The sequence below is a fragment of the Lepisma saccharinum genome, chromosome 8, assembly GCF_977018435.1.
Source record: "Lepisma saccharinum chromosome 8, izLepSacc3.1, whole genome shotgun sequence".
NCBI classification, from domain to species: domain Eukaryota; kingdom Metazoa; phylum Arthropoda; class Insecta; order Zygentoma; family Lepismatidae; genus Lepisma; species Lepisma saccharinum.
This window is the reverse complement of record NC_139236.1, coordinates 83,399,030-83,414,047: the sequence shown is the minus strand read 5'-3', so window position 1 is coordinate 83,414,047 and position 15,018 is coordinate 83,399,030. Positions and strand designations below refer to the sequence as shown.

Below are 15,018 nucleotides of genomic sequence, written 5' to 3'. Positions count from 1 at the left end.
ACAATTGACACAGGTTCTTAGTGTGATAGCCTGAGGTGAAACACATCTGTTAGTGACATGTGACAGCAACAGTGTTGCCAGTGTCCCTCATAACATTGTGAAAACATCGATTTTTGGAACAGCCCATTTATTCCCTTGTGCAATGGTTTTGAAACTTCGTCAAATTTCTTTTTCTGTCAAATTCAGTAGATGGCCATCCAAATTGTTTGTTGGTATTGTGAACTGTTGCAATAATTTACCTCACTTCTGTGCATCAATACACACGATTTGAAAAAAAAAAAAAAATCCGCCTTTGGCAACACTTTGCTTATTTGTTACTAAAACATGCATGTTCTTACATATGTTTGTCTCTCTAAATTTTCCCAATATATCAGACATTCTCTTGGCAGAAAGCATTTCTTCTCATTCCGTTTTTCTATTCCGTTATACGGTTGTAAACACCGGGTTGCGTGACTTTTCGGATACTCTGTAGAATGTTTTTTTTTGTGTGTCTTTTTCTAAGTCCACTTTATGCACAGAAAGGCTAATTGGAAATGAACCTATACTTTAAAGTGGGATCCGAACCACCATGTTTGGAAGGACCTCATTGATGGCGTAGAGGTACTGTCATTGCCTTGTAATCAAGGAGTCCTGGGTTTGATACCTGGTGGAGGGACATAGTGGTTTGGATCCCATTTTAAACTGTAGGTCCAGTCCCTATTAGCCTATCTGTGCATAAAGTGAACTTAAAACACCAAATCAATCAATCAACCACTATGTTTGGATATTATTGTATAAATGTATTGACTAGTTGTATATTTTGCATTACAGGAGGTGGAAATGCTGGTTACGGAAGAGGCGGAGGAGGATATGGTAATAATTATTTCATAACATAAAATTGGAAATAATGGTGAATTTTATTAGATATTGGTTAAATATGTTTCCATATATACAGCGTTATTAAAAAAGAATGGTACAAAAGTAAGGTTAATTTATTTTTAAGTGAAAAGAGATACAAAAACAATTCTGGTGGGAAAGATGAAAGGAAGGTTTTCACTTAAAAATAAATTAACCTTACTTTTGTTCCATTCTTTTTGAATAACCCTGTATATACACAATAATATTTTATAAAATGAATTCTACATGCACATTGAATGGGGTGGGAGGGCCGCATAACCTGGGAAAAAAATGGTGTGTACATATTACAATTGTTTGAATACTTATATTTTATTATCCTGCATCGAATTGATAGTCAAAAGTTTTGTAAATTATTGCTAGCATTAGATTTCCATGTAATTATTTTGTAAATCTTTTGAATATATGCCGTGTGAATTATTTCCTAATATGCATCAGCCGAACCTGAAAAATTACTGCTTTATTTAACAAATTCCACTTCGTTCCCTAAAATATAAGTATGAACAAACTCAGGTTTCTTAAAAAAGGAACTCATGATTTTGGAATTCTTTGCTTCTGCATGCTTGTGAACATACACACACAGAAACACTTACTTATTTGTATGCTCATCCCCCCAAAATTTGTGTCAATTTTCTTTGGAAATAAGGAAATGAAGTTCATTTAGTTTTACTAGAACATGCTTCTGGTTGTTGAACTATATTCTGAGATTGAAATACTTCTTTCCATCTTGTCTGTTTTTACCAATGTGATCATGTTCTTTATTGATACTCATTTTTGTGGTCATTGCTGGGAGTAGCAAATTTGAACCAACATTCAACCAGATTTTTTTTTAAACTAAATGTAAGTGTCGCTTACATGGATTCACTTTATGTTCACACTTTGAAAACTTGAGGAAACTTTTCACCATCCCAAAATAGAATGCAAGATCAAGTACAAGAAAACTAAGAATACAACCCTAATGGTGTAACAGCCTTCTGAGGCCCAGGCCCTCACATCGAATCCCATTGCTGCTGCTTTTAGCTTTCGAGACCAGAGCCTGCTACTTTTGTCCTATTAACACCAAAATTTTGGGAATAAAACCCAGGATGTAAGGCATTTCGCTACACAGGAGCTGTCAAGTTCACAAAATATATGGAAGATATGTCCTAAAGGAAGTAGAAAAATTATCAGTTGATTTGCATCTTTTGCAAATATGCTGTGCAATCACCTGTGCATAAACTATTGCAATGTTAAGTAACATGAGCAATGTAATCTACTAGTCAAGTATCAATTTGATGTCTAATTCAACAGACTAAATTTTTCTAGTGGAAAATCTAGCTCCTTTGCCAGTACGCTTAAGCTTAAACTCATTATAGGTAGCAAGTAAAACTAGTTAGGAGATGAATATCCTTATTTAAAGTAAAAGTAGTTAGGAGATGAATATCCATCTTTAAAGGAAAAGTAATGATTGCAAAGGTAACTTCATAAAAGCATTGTAATTTGTATATAATTGAAACTAAGCCTAGAATTTTACTAAGTTTCCAAATTAGAATGAATGTATTCTGTCCTCTTTCCTGAAAATGAATTACAACTTAAGTAATATGTTTTGTTTGAGCTTTTGAAGATTGAATATATTCACCAGCTGTGTGTTGGTTTTTTTTGTAGGTGGTGCAAATACTGCTTACGGAAATGGACTTGGAGCATATGGTAAGATATTTTTTGTACATGTTTCTTCAAAATCTGCGTATACGTACAGGGGCATAGGAATATTGAATATTGAAATGGTTTCTTGGTATCAGAGAATATTCGGTCAGATTTAGTCGCTAGTGTCAGTTAATACTTTTATGGTTTACAAGAAAACTACTGACATGTACTCATAGATCAATTATCCTAGACATTTTGCTGGACAAGATGGTGATCATACCTGTGCTTGAACATTGACTAAATAATTGGGGGTTGGTGTGGATACCTGTGTCAGGTGGAGTTTTCAAAATTTTAGTAGGTTAAGGAAAGAGATCTAAGACAAGGGATTATGTTTATAGCTGATTTGCTTGAGCACAGTGCATCTGTTTGCATATATATATTCATATTTGTCGCTCTTGTCTTGTAGGTGGTGGAAATCCTGCTTATGGAGGTGGTCAAGGGCATGGAGTATATGGTAAGAATTTTCTTAAATTGTAATGTGTAAATTCATTTCTCCAATATCTTGCTTTCTGTTATCAATGATCTTTACTTGGTAAAACTCTTGAAAAACATCAAACTTTTCCTATGAGTTGCAAGTAATTTTGATTATGATCCACCTCAATATAAGAATTTGATCATCAATATAGATCACGGTTTTCTAGAAATAGTTAATTGCTACATAATTTTGAAATAAATGTCTATAAATGATATACATAATTCAGTTTGGTGTCATATTTCACATGATTTAGTTTATGTACAAGAATGAATGAGAATCAATGTGGAACACCTTTGTCAGCATTCCAATAAAACCATTCCAATATCCCATTTTTCAAAGTAGCCCTGTTGACTGCATTATACTTTCACTCATAATCTGGTGAAATTTTGTAAGGTGCATACTACTTTTTGAAGAAGACTTTTGATTATCCTTGCATCCAACCATGCACAAAGGTAATCTCTTCATCACTATTCTTGTATCATTGAACACTCAGAAAGTACTTCAGTGGTCGAAAGAAATGATAGTCTAAGGCAACCAAGTCAAGCCTATGTACAGTCAGAGGAGGTAGTTTATCTGCCACGTGACCTACGATATCGTAACATCTTAAAGCCTGTTGTCTATGCAACCCAAATAACAAAATTGTCACTTAGGTTTGCCTGGTGGACCTGGATACTCGGAAACGATTGAGCATTGACAGCAGCGTGAATCATACCCCCAAGCCCAGCCATAACAAAACAGCTAGGTGCCATGAGACCTCCAGAAAAAGTTTCAGGAACTGGTTTCTTAACAACAGCTACTCGTAAGGAAATGTTTTCTTTACTGATATTAGAGGCATTGTCAAGAAAGGTCACTGAAGTGGTGGTTTTCATCGAATCATTATCGCGCAACACACATGCTGTCAACCCAGAACTCCTTGAAAAAGATTTGAGTTAAAAACTACTACTTGACAAATCATAAGACGAATCGATATCCGTTAGTTTTGTGTAAGGCATGGATCATCAATTTCATAACTCATTAATCATCCTCATCGCCTTAGTTGCTGCAAGTGCTAGAAAAGCAATATAAAATAAGCAAATTTACGAAATAAATAAATGACATTTTTAGCGATTTTACGCAGCGACTCAGTTGCATGTAGAAATAGTTCATTTAATCGAGAACCAAGGGCTCCTCATTCTGCTTCCTTGTCATTTTCCCTCCACTTTCCCTGCCGTGATTAACCTGATGTTGATTAATGCAACATTAAATAAAAGCCGGCTCCCATGGCAGAGTGGTTAGCACATCGTGCTATGATGCCAGGGGTCACGGGTTAGAATCATGGCTTGGGCATGGATGTTTGTGAGTGTCCATTCATCAATTTCATCAAATCATCACTCATCCCCATATTCGCAAATTAGCCAAAAATGGCACAAACGTGAAGTAAAATAAAGGAAATCGATCAATCAACATTAAATAAAGCAACCAACCAACGACACAATCCACAAGGTGCACCAAAGTGGCGCACATTATGAATAGGTAAACTATGTGATATGATAATTTAGAATTTAGTAATAAAATGGGAATTGGAATCCAGTTAAGTGGCTGCATGATTCATGCACATCTATTATGTAATTGTGATACAATCAAATTGTATGAAGCGTGTTGATATAATATGTGTGGTGCAAAGCCAGGGCTTTAAGATCAAATTTGGTTTGTTATTGTTTTTATTAGTAATTGCCTCAATTTTATTCCTCTGTAGGTTAATTTTTCATGACAACGACTTATGATTACATTAAACACATAAATGAACATATACAATGAACCTATTTTGGTCGGGACTCAAACTCAGAACCTTGTTCGGCGAGAAATGCAAGTTCTCGATAAGACATGAGTGTTCCATTGTAGTTGTTCCTCTACTTCAATCTCTCTCTTAAATATACGAAAATTAATAACAACTACCTAAAAATAAATTTTATATTGTATTTTCACATACATATGTTTTTTGACTGTTAGAGTTTTAACTCGCACCTGTTTTATTTACATTGTTCTTTTTTCGTGTGTAGTTAAAGATAGGAAAAATTCTTGTGGAGTGGGAAGGCTATAAGAATTCCGACCGTGACAGACTGGTTAGCACAGTACGCTGCGATGTCTGGTGTCATGGGTTCGAATCCCGCCATGGGTAGGAGTGTACTTTGTGAGTGCCCCTTCCTCAATTTCATCATATCACTGATTCTCATCATCGCGATTAGCAAAAAGTGACAGAAAAACCATGCTAAATAAGATAATATAAAGGGGATATAAGAAGCATTCTTATTTTCGGGCGTGTTCTACATTTTAGAGTTGTGTCTGGCCTCCGGAAGGAATTTGAAAGAAATCACAAATGTCTTATATTTTGTGTATCACGTAACTTCAAATTAGATGGAGAAACAGATAATCTGAGGGAAGTCTGAGCTAGCCTGGTTCCTTGGAGAAGTATGCTTAAGACAAGGACTTCACTGTTGCTACTGGATGTTTTTTAAAAAAAAATCCAATCCTCATATCTGACACACAACACAAAATTTGTCTTTTGAGTTTGTGTCAAGATGCAGGAATTTAAATTCTTGTTGCAGATCCATATCCAAACTACATGTACCCTTCTTGGCCATGCTTATTCACTGCTCTTCAAATAACAGAACCCCACAAAACAATACAACTTGCGATGCGAGCTAATTTAAACAGAAAACTGCTGTCTGCTCAAACAATGTTGACGACAAAGGAACATTTTGATTGTTATGAAGTGCTTGAAATGCTGTGTACCTATTTTGCCAGTGTTGCCATGACACTAGTTTAAAAATTCTATCAATTTTTTTTTCAGCATGAAATATCTCAAAATACATATTCAAGCTAACTCCTAGACTTTTATAGAATGTGACAAACAGTGATTTTCTAATAATATTGACATGATGATTGGGAGATGCCTACGAAATGGGACTGTCCCGATTCTAATGGGACGTATGGTCACCCTACTCCAAAATAAATTTTTACATTGGTATGTGCCAGGAAAATGAGCTAATTTTACTATTTCCTACACTTTACAAAGGGTAACTTCAATTCAGGTACATTCTGAAGAAAAAGGTAACAGTTTCAAGAAATATATTTAAGTAACTTCTTCTTCTTGCTGAGTCCTCGACATCGTATTTTCATTTGTTTCTCTTGTATTGTAGGTAGCAGAGGCATTGGTTACTTAAACGGGTATGGAGCATATGGTAAGAATGACTGCATAGAGTGTGTCAAACTCTACTTGTGCAAGGTATATCCATACAATCCAAAGCACATTTATGCACCCATCTTATATGTTCACATTAGATATAATTCTAGTGAAAAATTCGTGGACTTATTAGTAATTACACTTTATATTAATTTTGAAATAAGATAAATGAGTGCTTTGCTTGAAAATTAAATTAGTACATCCATGATACAAAAAACTCACTCTATTGTGAAGTAGATAAAATGTTTTACACTGTGATTATAACAACGTCACAACATGCTGGTATTTACTTGTAAAGTAATTTTTGAATTTAGTATTGATTTCCTTTTTTGAAATGTGTTACACCTTAATTTCTATGATGTCACACATTTAATATAACATCAAAAAATTATTATATTGTATTATCTGATTGTAAATTTTATACATATTTCATTTTATAGGTGGTGCAGGTGCAGCAGACCCTGTAGGTTCAGGTATACATTAAAAAGTAAAATTGAGTTTCCTATGAATCACAGGTAACTTTTTCAAACTTTCCTAGCTTGTAAGGCTCCTAAAGTGGAATCACACTTGTTGCAATCATTTGTCCATTTGTGAGTTACGCAACATACTAGTTACAGCAATATTAGTTGAATTTAGTGTAAAATATACATTGTCCCTGTGATATTTAATGTTTAATATATTACATTATCAATTATAAACACATCAATCTTGTATATATGTTGATATAGAGAGGCAAGAAAACTTCTGTTTAAGAAAAATATAGTTAACTATGTAGATCACTTTAGTGATGAAACTGAAATATCTTTGTAGCTGATAAAATATTACAGAATTTATTGTTACAACTATTTCTTCACAAAGTGTCCATGAAATATGAACATCTTTACTGTGATTGTATGATCAAGCTAATGATGATTTGCAAATGCAACTATTAGATACGTATTTTATTATATGTAGCGAGTAAAAGCTATGCGACTTTTGGTGTATTTCTTCTACAAGAATAATAAAGGGATTCTGATACAATATTTTCTTCTTAGATATAATCAGTGATGTGAACAAGAGTGCATTGGTGGGGGTCATGGCCTCTTGATTTGTCTTATCATACTTTAAAAAATGTCAAATGCAGGAAAGATTTCAAGCAATAGGACTAACTAACTTACTCTGTAGTCTTCTTAAACCCGAAAATTTATGGCTGCAGCAACAAGACTTGTCAAGCCTTCCATCTGTCCCTATCCTGGGCGAGATCAATCCAATGTTCTCCATCCTCACCAATTTCCTGTAGGTACATCTCAACATTATCCCTCCATCTTCGTTTTCATATAAGAATCGTGTAAACTCTTCTCTTCTCTCCCATTCGTGCCACATGGCCTGCCCACCTAAGACTTCATTTAATTATTCTAATAATATCTGCATAGGAATACAAAATGTTCCGTTCTAAATTATGAACTCTCATCTGCCTCCTCTTCTCTTTTAAATCCAAATACTTTTCTAAGAATTTTATTTTCAAATATTCTTAATTCATGTTCCTCTTTTAAGCCAGACAGAGAAACCAGATGATATAAAACTGACTAATAAAAAAAATGTAATGTTTGCTTATAATCATAACACCCCTTCTTCTTCCTGAACACATCACTGCAGATAATAGAAGGATTTGACTTAGACAGCCTCTGATATAGCTAAACTATGCTATTGATAGAGAACTAATGTTGGCAAAAGTTACTCACAGAGATTTAATTTTCTCTTTGCATTGGATACATATAATGGTAGAGAATTGTGTTGGGCGATATATTGTCCAGACGGTATATTGCAATATTCAAAAAATATTGTCCAGGTGATATCAACTAGATGATATATCGTCACAATATTTTGCGATATATATCATGTCAGCAATATATCCTCATGATATTTGGAAATATATATCATGTTGGTGATATATTGTCACAATATTTTAGGAATATATATCATGTCAGTGATATATCATCACAATATTTGGTAATATATATCATGGATATCACCAATATCACGATACAGAAAAATATCACATCATATCATCTGTGATGATATTTTCTTTATATATTATGATATTAAATTTCCGATATCATCGATCCCTGGTAGAGAATACATTTTTATGGGAGCTCAACTTCAGTGATTATTGCTATGAGAGTGCAACCTTTTATAGTTGAAGATTCTATCACATTTTAGGTCTGAAATTTCTTAACATTCAAATAACCACTAAAGGTTTAGGAGGGGTGCAGAAGTGGGTGAGGGGGGAGGAGTTGAATTGTCTGTACTTACTTGTGGCTGATAACTTTGCTCTTGGGATGATTCAAAACTACTTCCAGTTTCTTGTTTTGGAGAGGGCACGAATTAAAACATTAAATATTAGGAATGGGCTGATTTGAAATTTTGGCCGATAACAATAACCAATATTCTACTGATCCTATATAAAATTCTAAATGGTCCTTGAAGAACCTGAATAGTTCATTGACCTCTTCAGTAAATATTTTTAACTTTTTTAAAAAGTAAGGCATGGAGATCATACATAAAAATTATAACAAAATGGCAGAATTTTGCACTAAATTATAAGATATTTATCGACATATCAGATTGGTAAAATAACCTGTAATTTTACCAATGAACCAATATGCCTACATCGGCTGATACAGATAGAGTACCGGTTAATCTGCCCCATCCCTATTAAATATAATTGAAAGGATAGAAAGATAGCAGGGATGATATTGACAGCCCTAATTTATATTTGTATGTATTTGTTATTTTACATCACTTTTCTGCCACTCTTGTGTGATGATGAGGAAGAATGAAGATTAGACATTATTAATGAAAGGACACAAAGAATACTCATGCTCAAGTTGGGACTTGAACTCTGGAATTTTGGTGGTGATCTGCATGTTCAGCCATGGAACCAGCACAGTCCTAATTCAGCAGGGATGCTCACAGTAGCAGGCTTGTTCATAGCAGGTCTGCTCCCACAGTCTCAACTAGGGATGGACAATATCGGAAATTTGATGTCGCGGTATATCGTCAAGAAAATATTGTTACGATAAGATGCGATATTTTTATCGTCTCCACGATAAATATCTTGATGATATATTGCTGACATGATATATATCACCAAAATATCATGACGATATATTGCCAACGTGATATACCATATATCACCAAATATAGTGACGATATATCACCTACACAATATATATCGCCAAAAATATCATGACAATATATCACCTACAAGATATATATATCCAAAATACCATGACAATATATAGCCAGCATGATATATATCACCAAAATATTGTGATGATATATCATCTAGTTGATATCACCTGGATGATGTTTTTTCAATATCACAATATATCATCTGGATGATATATCACCCAACTCTAATCTCAACCCTAGAATCCCTGTGATAAAAGCCAGAAATGATTTCAGAATGTTGCAACAAATTTGAGTCACATATAAATGCATACATCTTCATATTTTTAGACATTTTTATTTTTAACTTCAGACCTGCTTCATACTTTTTTCATACTTTGTTTAAAGAAATTGTAAATATAGATAATGTTCTTCCTTGTGTATTGCACTTTAACATGAAGGAACTTGGGGTGTGTTCAACGGGGGCTACACTGGTCCTATACCGTTACAAGGTTTCCAACTTTGGGACCTCTTGGAGGACTGAATAAAGGACCCTGTATAAATCGAGTGTTGTAACTTTTCAACTATGGTTCGAAAAATTAATATCTTCTAAATCTAGATTACCAATATTACAACAGTTCTTACAAGCATATAACAACAATTTTCAATGTAACTTTCAGAAGAACATGCACTTCCCTTCATCAGATATTTATTCTTGTTTGATTAATGTTACAGTTACAACAATGTAGTCAAGTTAACAGAAAAAGAGGCAGTTATGCAATGAATCCTGTCAACAGTGGGACATTGTTGGAACATAAGAATTGTTAAACAAGAATTATTTACATACATTAATAACATTACAAATTAAGATGTTATAAATCTTCAATCATCGATCCTACATACCATCAGGCAATTCAAAATCATTCTCCTCTCTACAGAAATTATTGATCTCTTCTGTAGGACTAAATTTCAAAGGTGGCGGCATTATGATCTCATAAGAAATATTGAAATTTGACTAATTTTGTGGCACTAACTTAATGATAATTAAGTTCGAAGGAATCATTTGAACTCTTGCATGAGATTTTTGTCAGAATGTTTCAACTAAAATAGAAGTCAGTGGTCAAATTGAAGTAGGAAAAAGGGGATATGCTATTCTCCAGCTAGGAAAAATACGCGAAGCTCTTCTTCCCTCCAAATAGTCCCAAGGCTTGTGCAAACATCCCTCCAGCTAACAATTCCACTTCAAGCACGAATTAAGTTCTCTTTAATTGTATACATTGGTTGTTAAAACATTTAACTAGCTGTATATTGAATTAAGCCATACAAAGTTCCAAGCAAACAGTACTATTATTTTGTTATGGTAACAAGGAACACAAATGTAGTTAAATTACAAAATCGACAAGTAAAAATGAACCTATTCCTCCCATGTCATGTTTTATGTTATACTTGTATTTTTTTAAAGAGTATCACAAAGCTATGCTTTCAGTTTACGATTATTTTTGAACAAAACTCACTGTTACCCTACACTATTATTGATGGCATTTGATCTGATGGAAGCTTGATGTGATAATATGAAACGGTGACAACAATAAAAAAAAACACTGTTTGCCTAGAATTTTGTAGTAACTAATTACAATTTATGTCAATGACATTGAAACTTTTTGTTATTTTGTTTCATGTACTATTTCATCAGATTTAATCATTGTTTTTCTTCCCAACTTGGCTAATACATCACTGGCAACAAAAATATATTTTGTACACATTTTGTAGAAATTATGATATTGAAATAACAGTAGTGATGGCTTAAGGCAGCTATTTATTAATGCTATTTTATTGTCCCTTATCTGGATTGAACACTCCTTGAAAATAATACACATCTATTAGAAGTTTATTCTTAATGTTATGCATGATGAAAAGGAAGAAATATTGTCTCGTGCAAAATAAAAGTTCACAAGGCATGTTGCAAGGGTAGAGGGAGAAAAAGAAAGGAAAATATAAGAATGAAAGTACATACCTGCATTGCATTAAGATAGAAGCGCCACAAGTCACACCGCACAAATGTAGGAACAATTAAATAAAATACAAGTCTCGACTTACATGTCGTTTAACAAGTTCTTTCTAAAGAATGCCATTTTGGATCTGTTGCCAGACCCTTGTTTGTGGTAGTCCAAAGAAATCACACTAAAAGAATATAATACAAGAGTCAAATGAAAGCTTTAAAAGTCCAATATAAAATTTAGGGTAGACTGTATACAGTTGAAATTTACATGAGGTATCGACTGTTATTTACAGAACTACCTCAAAGCTGCAACACTAATCAAGTGAGCTTCAAAACACCATTTTTGTTATTTTGAAGATGGCGCCTCCTATACACACTTGCACCAGTGAATTGGAGTGGTATCTTGCTCTCCTTCAGCTAAAACTTACAGAAATTTCTTGGCAAATAAAAATTCAATATTTCTGTACATGCTTACCACACCATCAAGTTTACCAATGGAGGAGAGAGTTCAACAATGGACTCAGTTCACAGGCAGATGGGTGAAAAGGCCTGTGAAGAGGCTCAAAAGTGACTGCACATGGGCCCCGATGACTTATTCTTCTTAAGGTACACAGGCACTAACTCAAAGTTGAAATATATGTAGATCAGCGACATGTCTGTGCTAAAATTCAACAAACTTGTGCAACTGTACATACATAAATCTACTATATAAGAAACAAAAACAAATTAAGATTTTCATTTGACTCCCTTGTAAATGCAATAAAGAAAATGGTGAAATTGATAAAAAAACAAAGGATTAAAAAAAACTGCATCATGGCCACCAGCTTCTCTTTCGTAAAAGACACATGTCACTATCTACCGCCTTTGACACTGACATTTCAGACCCATTTCTCGTAACAGTTCCAAAAAATTGGTTTTTGGAAAGAACCTGTTAAACCACATATAGGTAGTGACTTGTTTGTGTTTTTTTATAAATAATTGCAAGCTGTGGTTATGCGATCATTTAGGAAATTTACGTAAGTATAGGGTATCTTAAAGGTATCAAATTGAGACATTGATACCTTTTTGTGCTTTTTGTCCTTGCGATGTGTGGTGCTTTTATCTTGATTTTAATGTATAAAATTGTGTACTGTTCTAGACATTGAGAGGCATCTTTTCACATGGAAGCAAGAACAAATGTGATGCTATAACATCATGCTTCTGTGAGCTTCGTTGCATGAGATTGTCCAAAATTGTAATTTAATAAATTAAAAAGTTCTGTAGGAAAAATTCAACATTAGCTCGTAAGGTATATCTGCATGGAAATAAGGACTTTCACTATGTTCAGACTATTGTAAACATACAACTGTTATAATTATTGTATGTGATAGAGAATATAACATAAATTTACTCATTTTCTACATGTTTATGAGAGCACTGTGGTACAATAACTTGTTCATGTATGCTTATATCAATATGTCATTCATTATCTTCAACAGCTCAATTACCAGCTTCAGGAGGTAAGTTGTTTTATAAATTTTGTGTTTGATTTAGATATTACAAACACCGGAGTGTTTAAAAGTAATCATCATGTTTTAAATTTATTGGAGTGTTGTTGTGACCATTCTTTGGAAAGTTACTTTGCTCAAGAAGTAACTGAGTAATAGTTACAGTTATGCATTTTGAAAAGTAACTCATTTAAAAAGTAACTAATTACAGTTACTGTAATTTGAAAACAGTAACTGGCATTTGTCACTGCATTACAATTAACTGTAACTTCCAAACAATAATGTGACAACTGATCCTTGTTGATTAATACTTGCGCCACATGGTTAAATAAATGGTTTAATTATGTGTATACACCATGTTTCAAAGTTATTTGAACAATAAAATCACGTTCCATGAGCAACACAACATTATCACCAATCGAATATCCTGTGAAATACATTCGAACACATACTTATGTTTTTTTTTTTTTGGAACAGTCACAGTAGTTCTAAATTCTAACGCAGGTGCCAGGCTGACCAGTTGTAAAATGGCTGCCAGTGGTGAGGAGAAAGCATTTTGCATCTTACAATTTCACGAGAGTAGTTCGGTTGTGAGTAAACCATGTCAGTTTCGTACAGAATTTCATAAAGATCCACCAACCAAGAACTCTATTGCATTAATGCTACAGTGTAAAACATTGATGAGAACATGCTGAAACATGCTTATACGTGTCTGGATGGAATTACATTACCGTATTGACTTGTGCAGAGTAACGAAGGGTGCTCACATTGAGCATTTGAGAGTTAACTTCACGAAAACCACTGGCACTTAAACTTGTACAGTTACAATACATATATGTGAAATTTTATCTTATTTTGACAATTTATGAATAAACTACGACGAGTTGAAATCATTCAAATCATTTTGAAACATCCGGTATATATTACAGGTTTGATACCAATCACAAGAATTGATTCATAATACAATGTATTGTAACACTAATTGAACTTGATAAGATGTATTAGTGAATACTTTTTGTATTTTTTTTAGGTCGAAGTGATGCAGTCTCCAAATCAAAAGCAGTAGCAGCTGGCGGTAAGAATTTTGTTTTGGAGTAATGTTGAGAAATATCCAATTAGCATGCAATAATTGATTGGCTCAGAAACATTTGGCAGAAAAGTAGAACAAAATGGGGGAGTGTCAAAAACATTAGAAACATCCAAGTGCCTTGTTCTTTCAACCCAAGTAACCAAAAGTGGTTGGCCCAACCGTACTGAAAATGGTTGGCCCAACGTAAAGGCATACCGTTGGGCAACGGTAATTTTGGCCATGGTTCCAACGTTGGCTCAAAGAGTGGTTTTTACGTTGGCCCAAAGTGTGGTTTTTACGTTGGCCCAAAGCATGGTTTTTACGTTGGCCCAAAGTGTGGTTTTTACATTGGCTCAAAGCATGTTTTTTACATTGGCTCAAAGCATGTTTTTACATTGGCTCAAAGCGTGATTTTTACATTGGCTCAAAAGTGGTTTTTACGTTGGCCCAAAGCATGGTTTTTACTTTGGGCCAATGTGTGGTTTTTAGATTGGGTCAATGTGTGGTTTTTAGATTGGGTCAATGTGTGGTTTTTATGTTGGGCCAACATACTGAAAACTAAAGAATGGATAGGTTTGTGTTCAGATATATACATAATTTATTGTGAGGCCAAATGTAAACAATAGTACTATTTTTTTATGAAAATAAAAATATACACAGCACTTTCTCAGTTACTTGGTATGATTGTTTTCAAGGCACTGTACCTCCAAGTGGTAGCACAAACATTTTCTACAGTTTACTTAGTTTTACACCTTTCCTGGAATTTAGTCTGCACATAACTACCTTCATAATAATACCTGTAAGAATGCTCTTCTACTACTGCTAAAGAGACAAACAATAAGCAATTACCAACACATCCATGGGGGCTGGCAAAAAACTGGCGAGTGACTACAAGTTAAAAATAGCTTCTACTTTCATTAAAAATATATTATATTTCGAGTATGTGCTGTGACTGAAATATTCGAAAAGCAACACTGTTACATGTCACTTAGTTTACACTCTAGAATTTACAGCACACTCCTGAAAGTTGTTTAACAG

General features: G+C 33.9%; 1 protein-coding gene across 1 annotated transcript in view; it reads left to right on the top strand.

The window, feature by feature from the left end:
* LOC145991870 (uncharacterized) overlaps positions 1–15,018 on the top strand; it is a 169,722-nt gene that overhangs the window by 30,607 nt on the left and 124,097 nt on the right. The window contains exons 13-19 of the mRNA XM_083127906.1: positions 811–852; positions 2,539–2,580; positions 2,984–3,031; positions 6,232–6,273; positions 6,716–6,748; positions 12,903–12,923; positions 13,942–13,986. Of these exons, the coding sequence (XP_082984032.1) occupies positions 811–852; positions 2,539–2,580; positions 2,984–3,031; positions 6,232–6,273; positions 6,716–6,748; positions 12,903–12,923; positions 13,942–13,986 (273 nt within the window). The remainder of the gene's footprint in view (positions 1–810; positions 853–2,538; positions 2,581–2,983; positions 3,032–6,231; positions 6,274–6,715; positions 6,749–12,902; positions 12,924–13,941; positions 13,987–15,018) is intronic.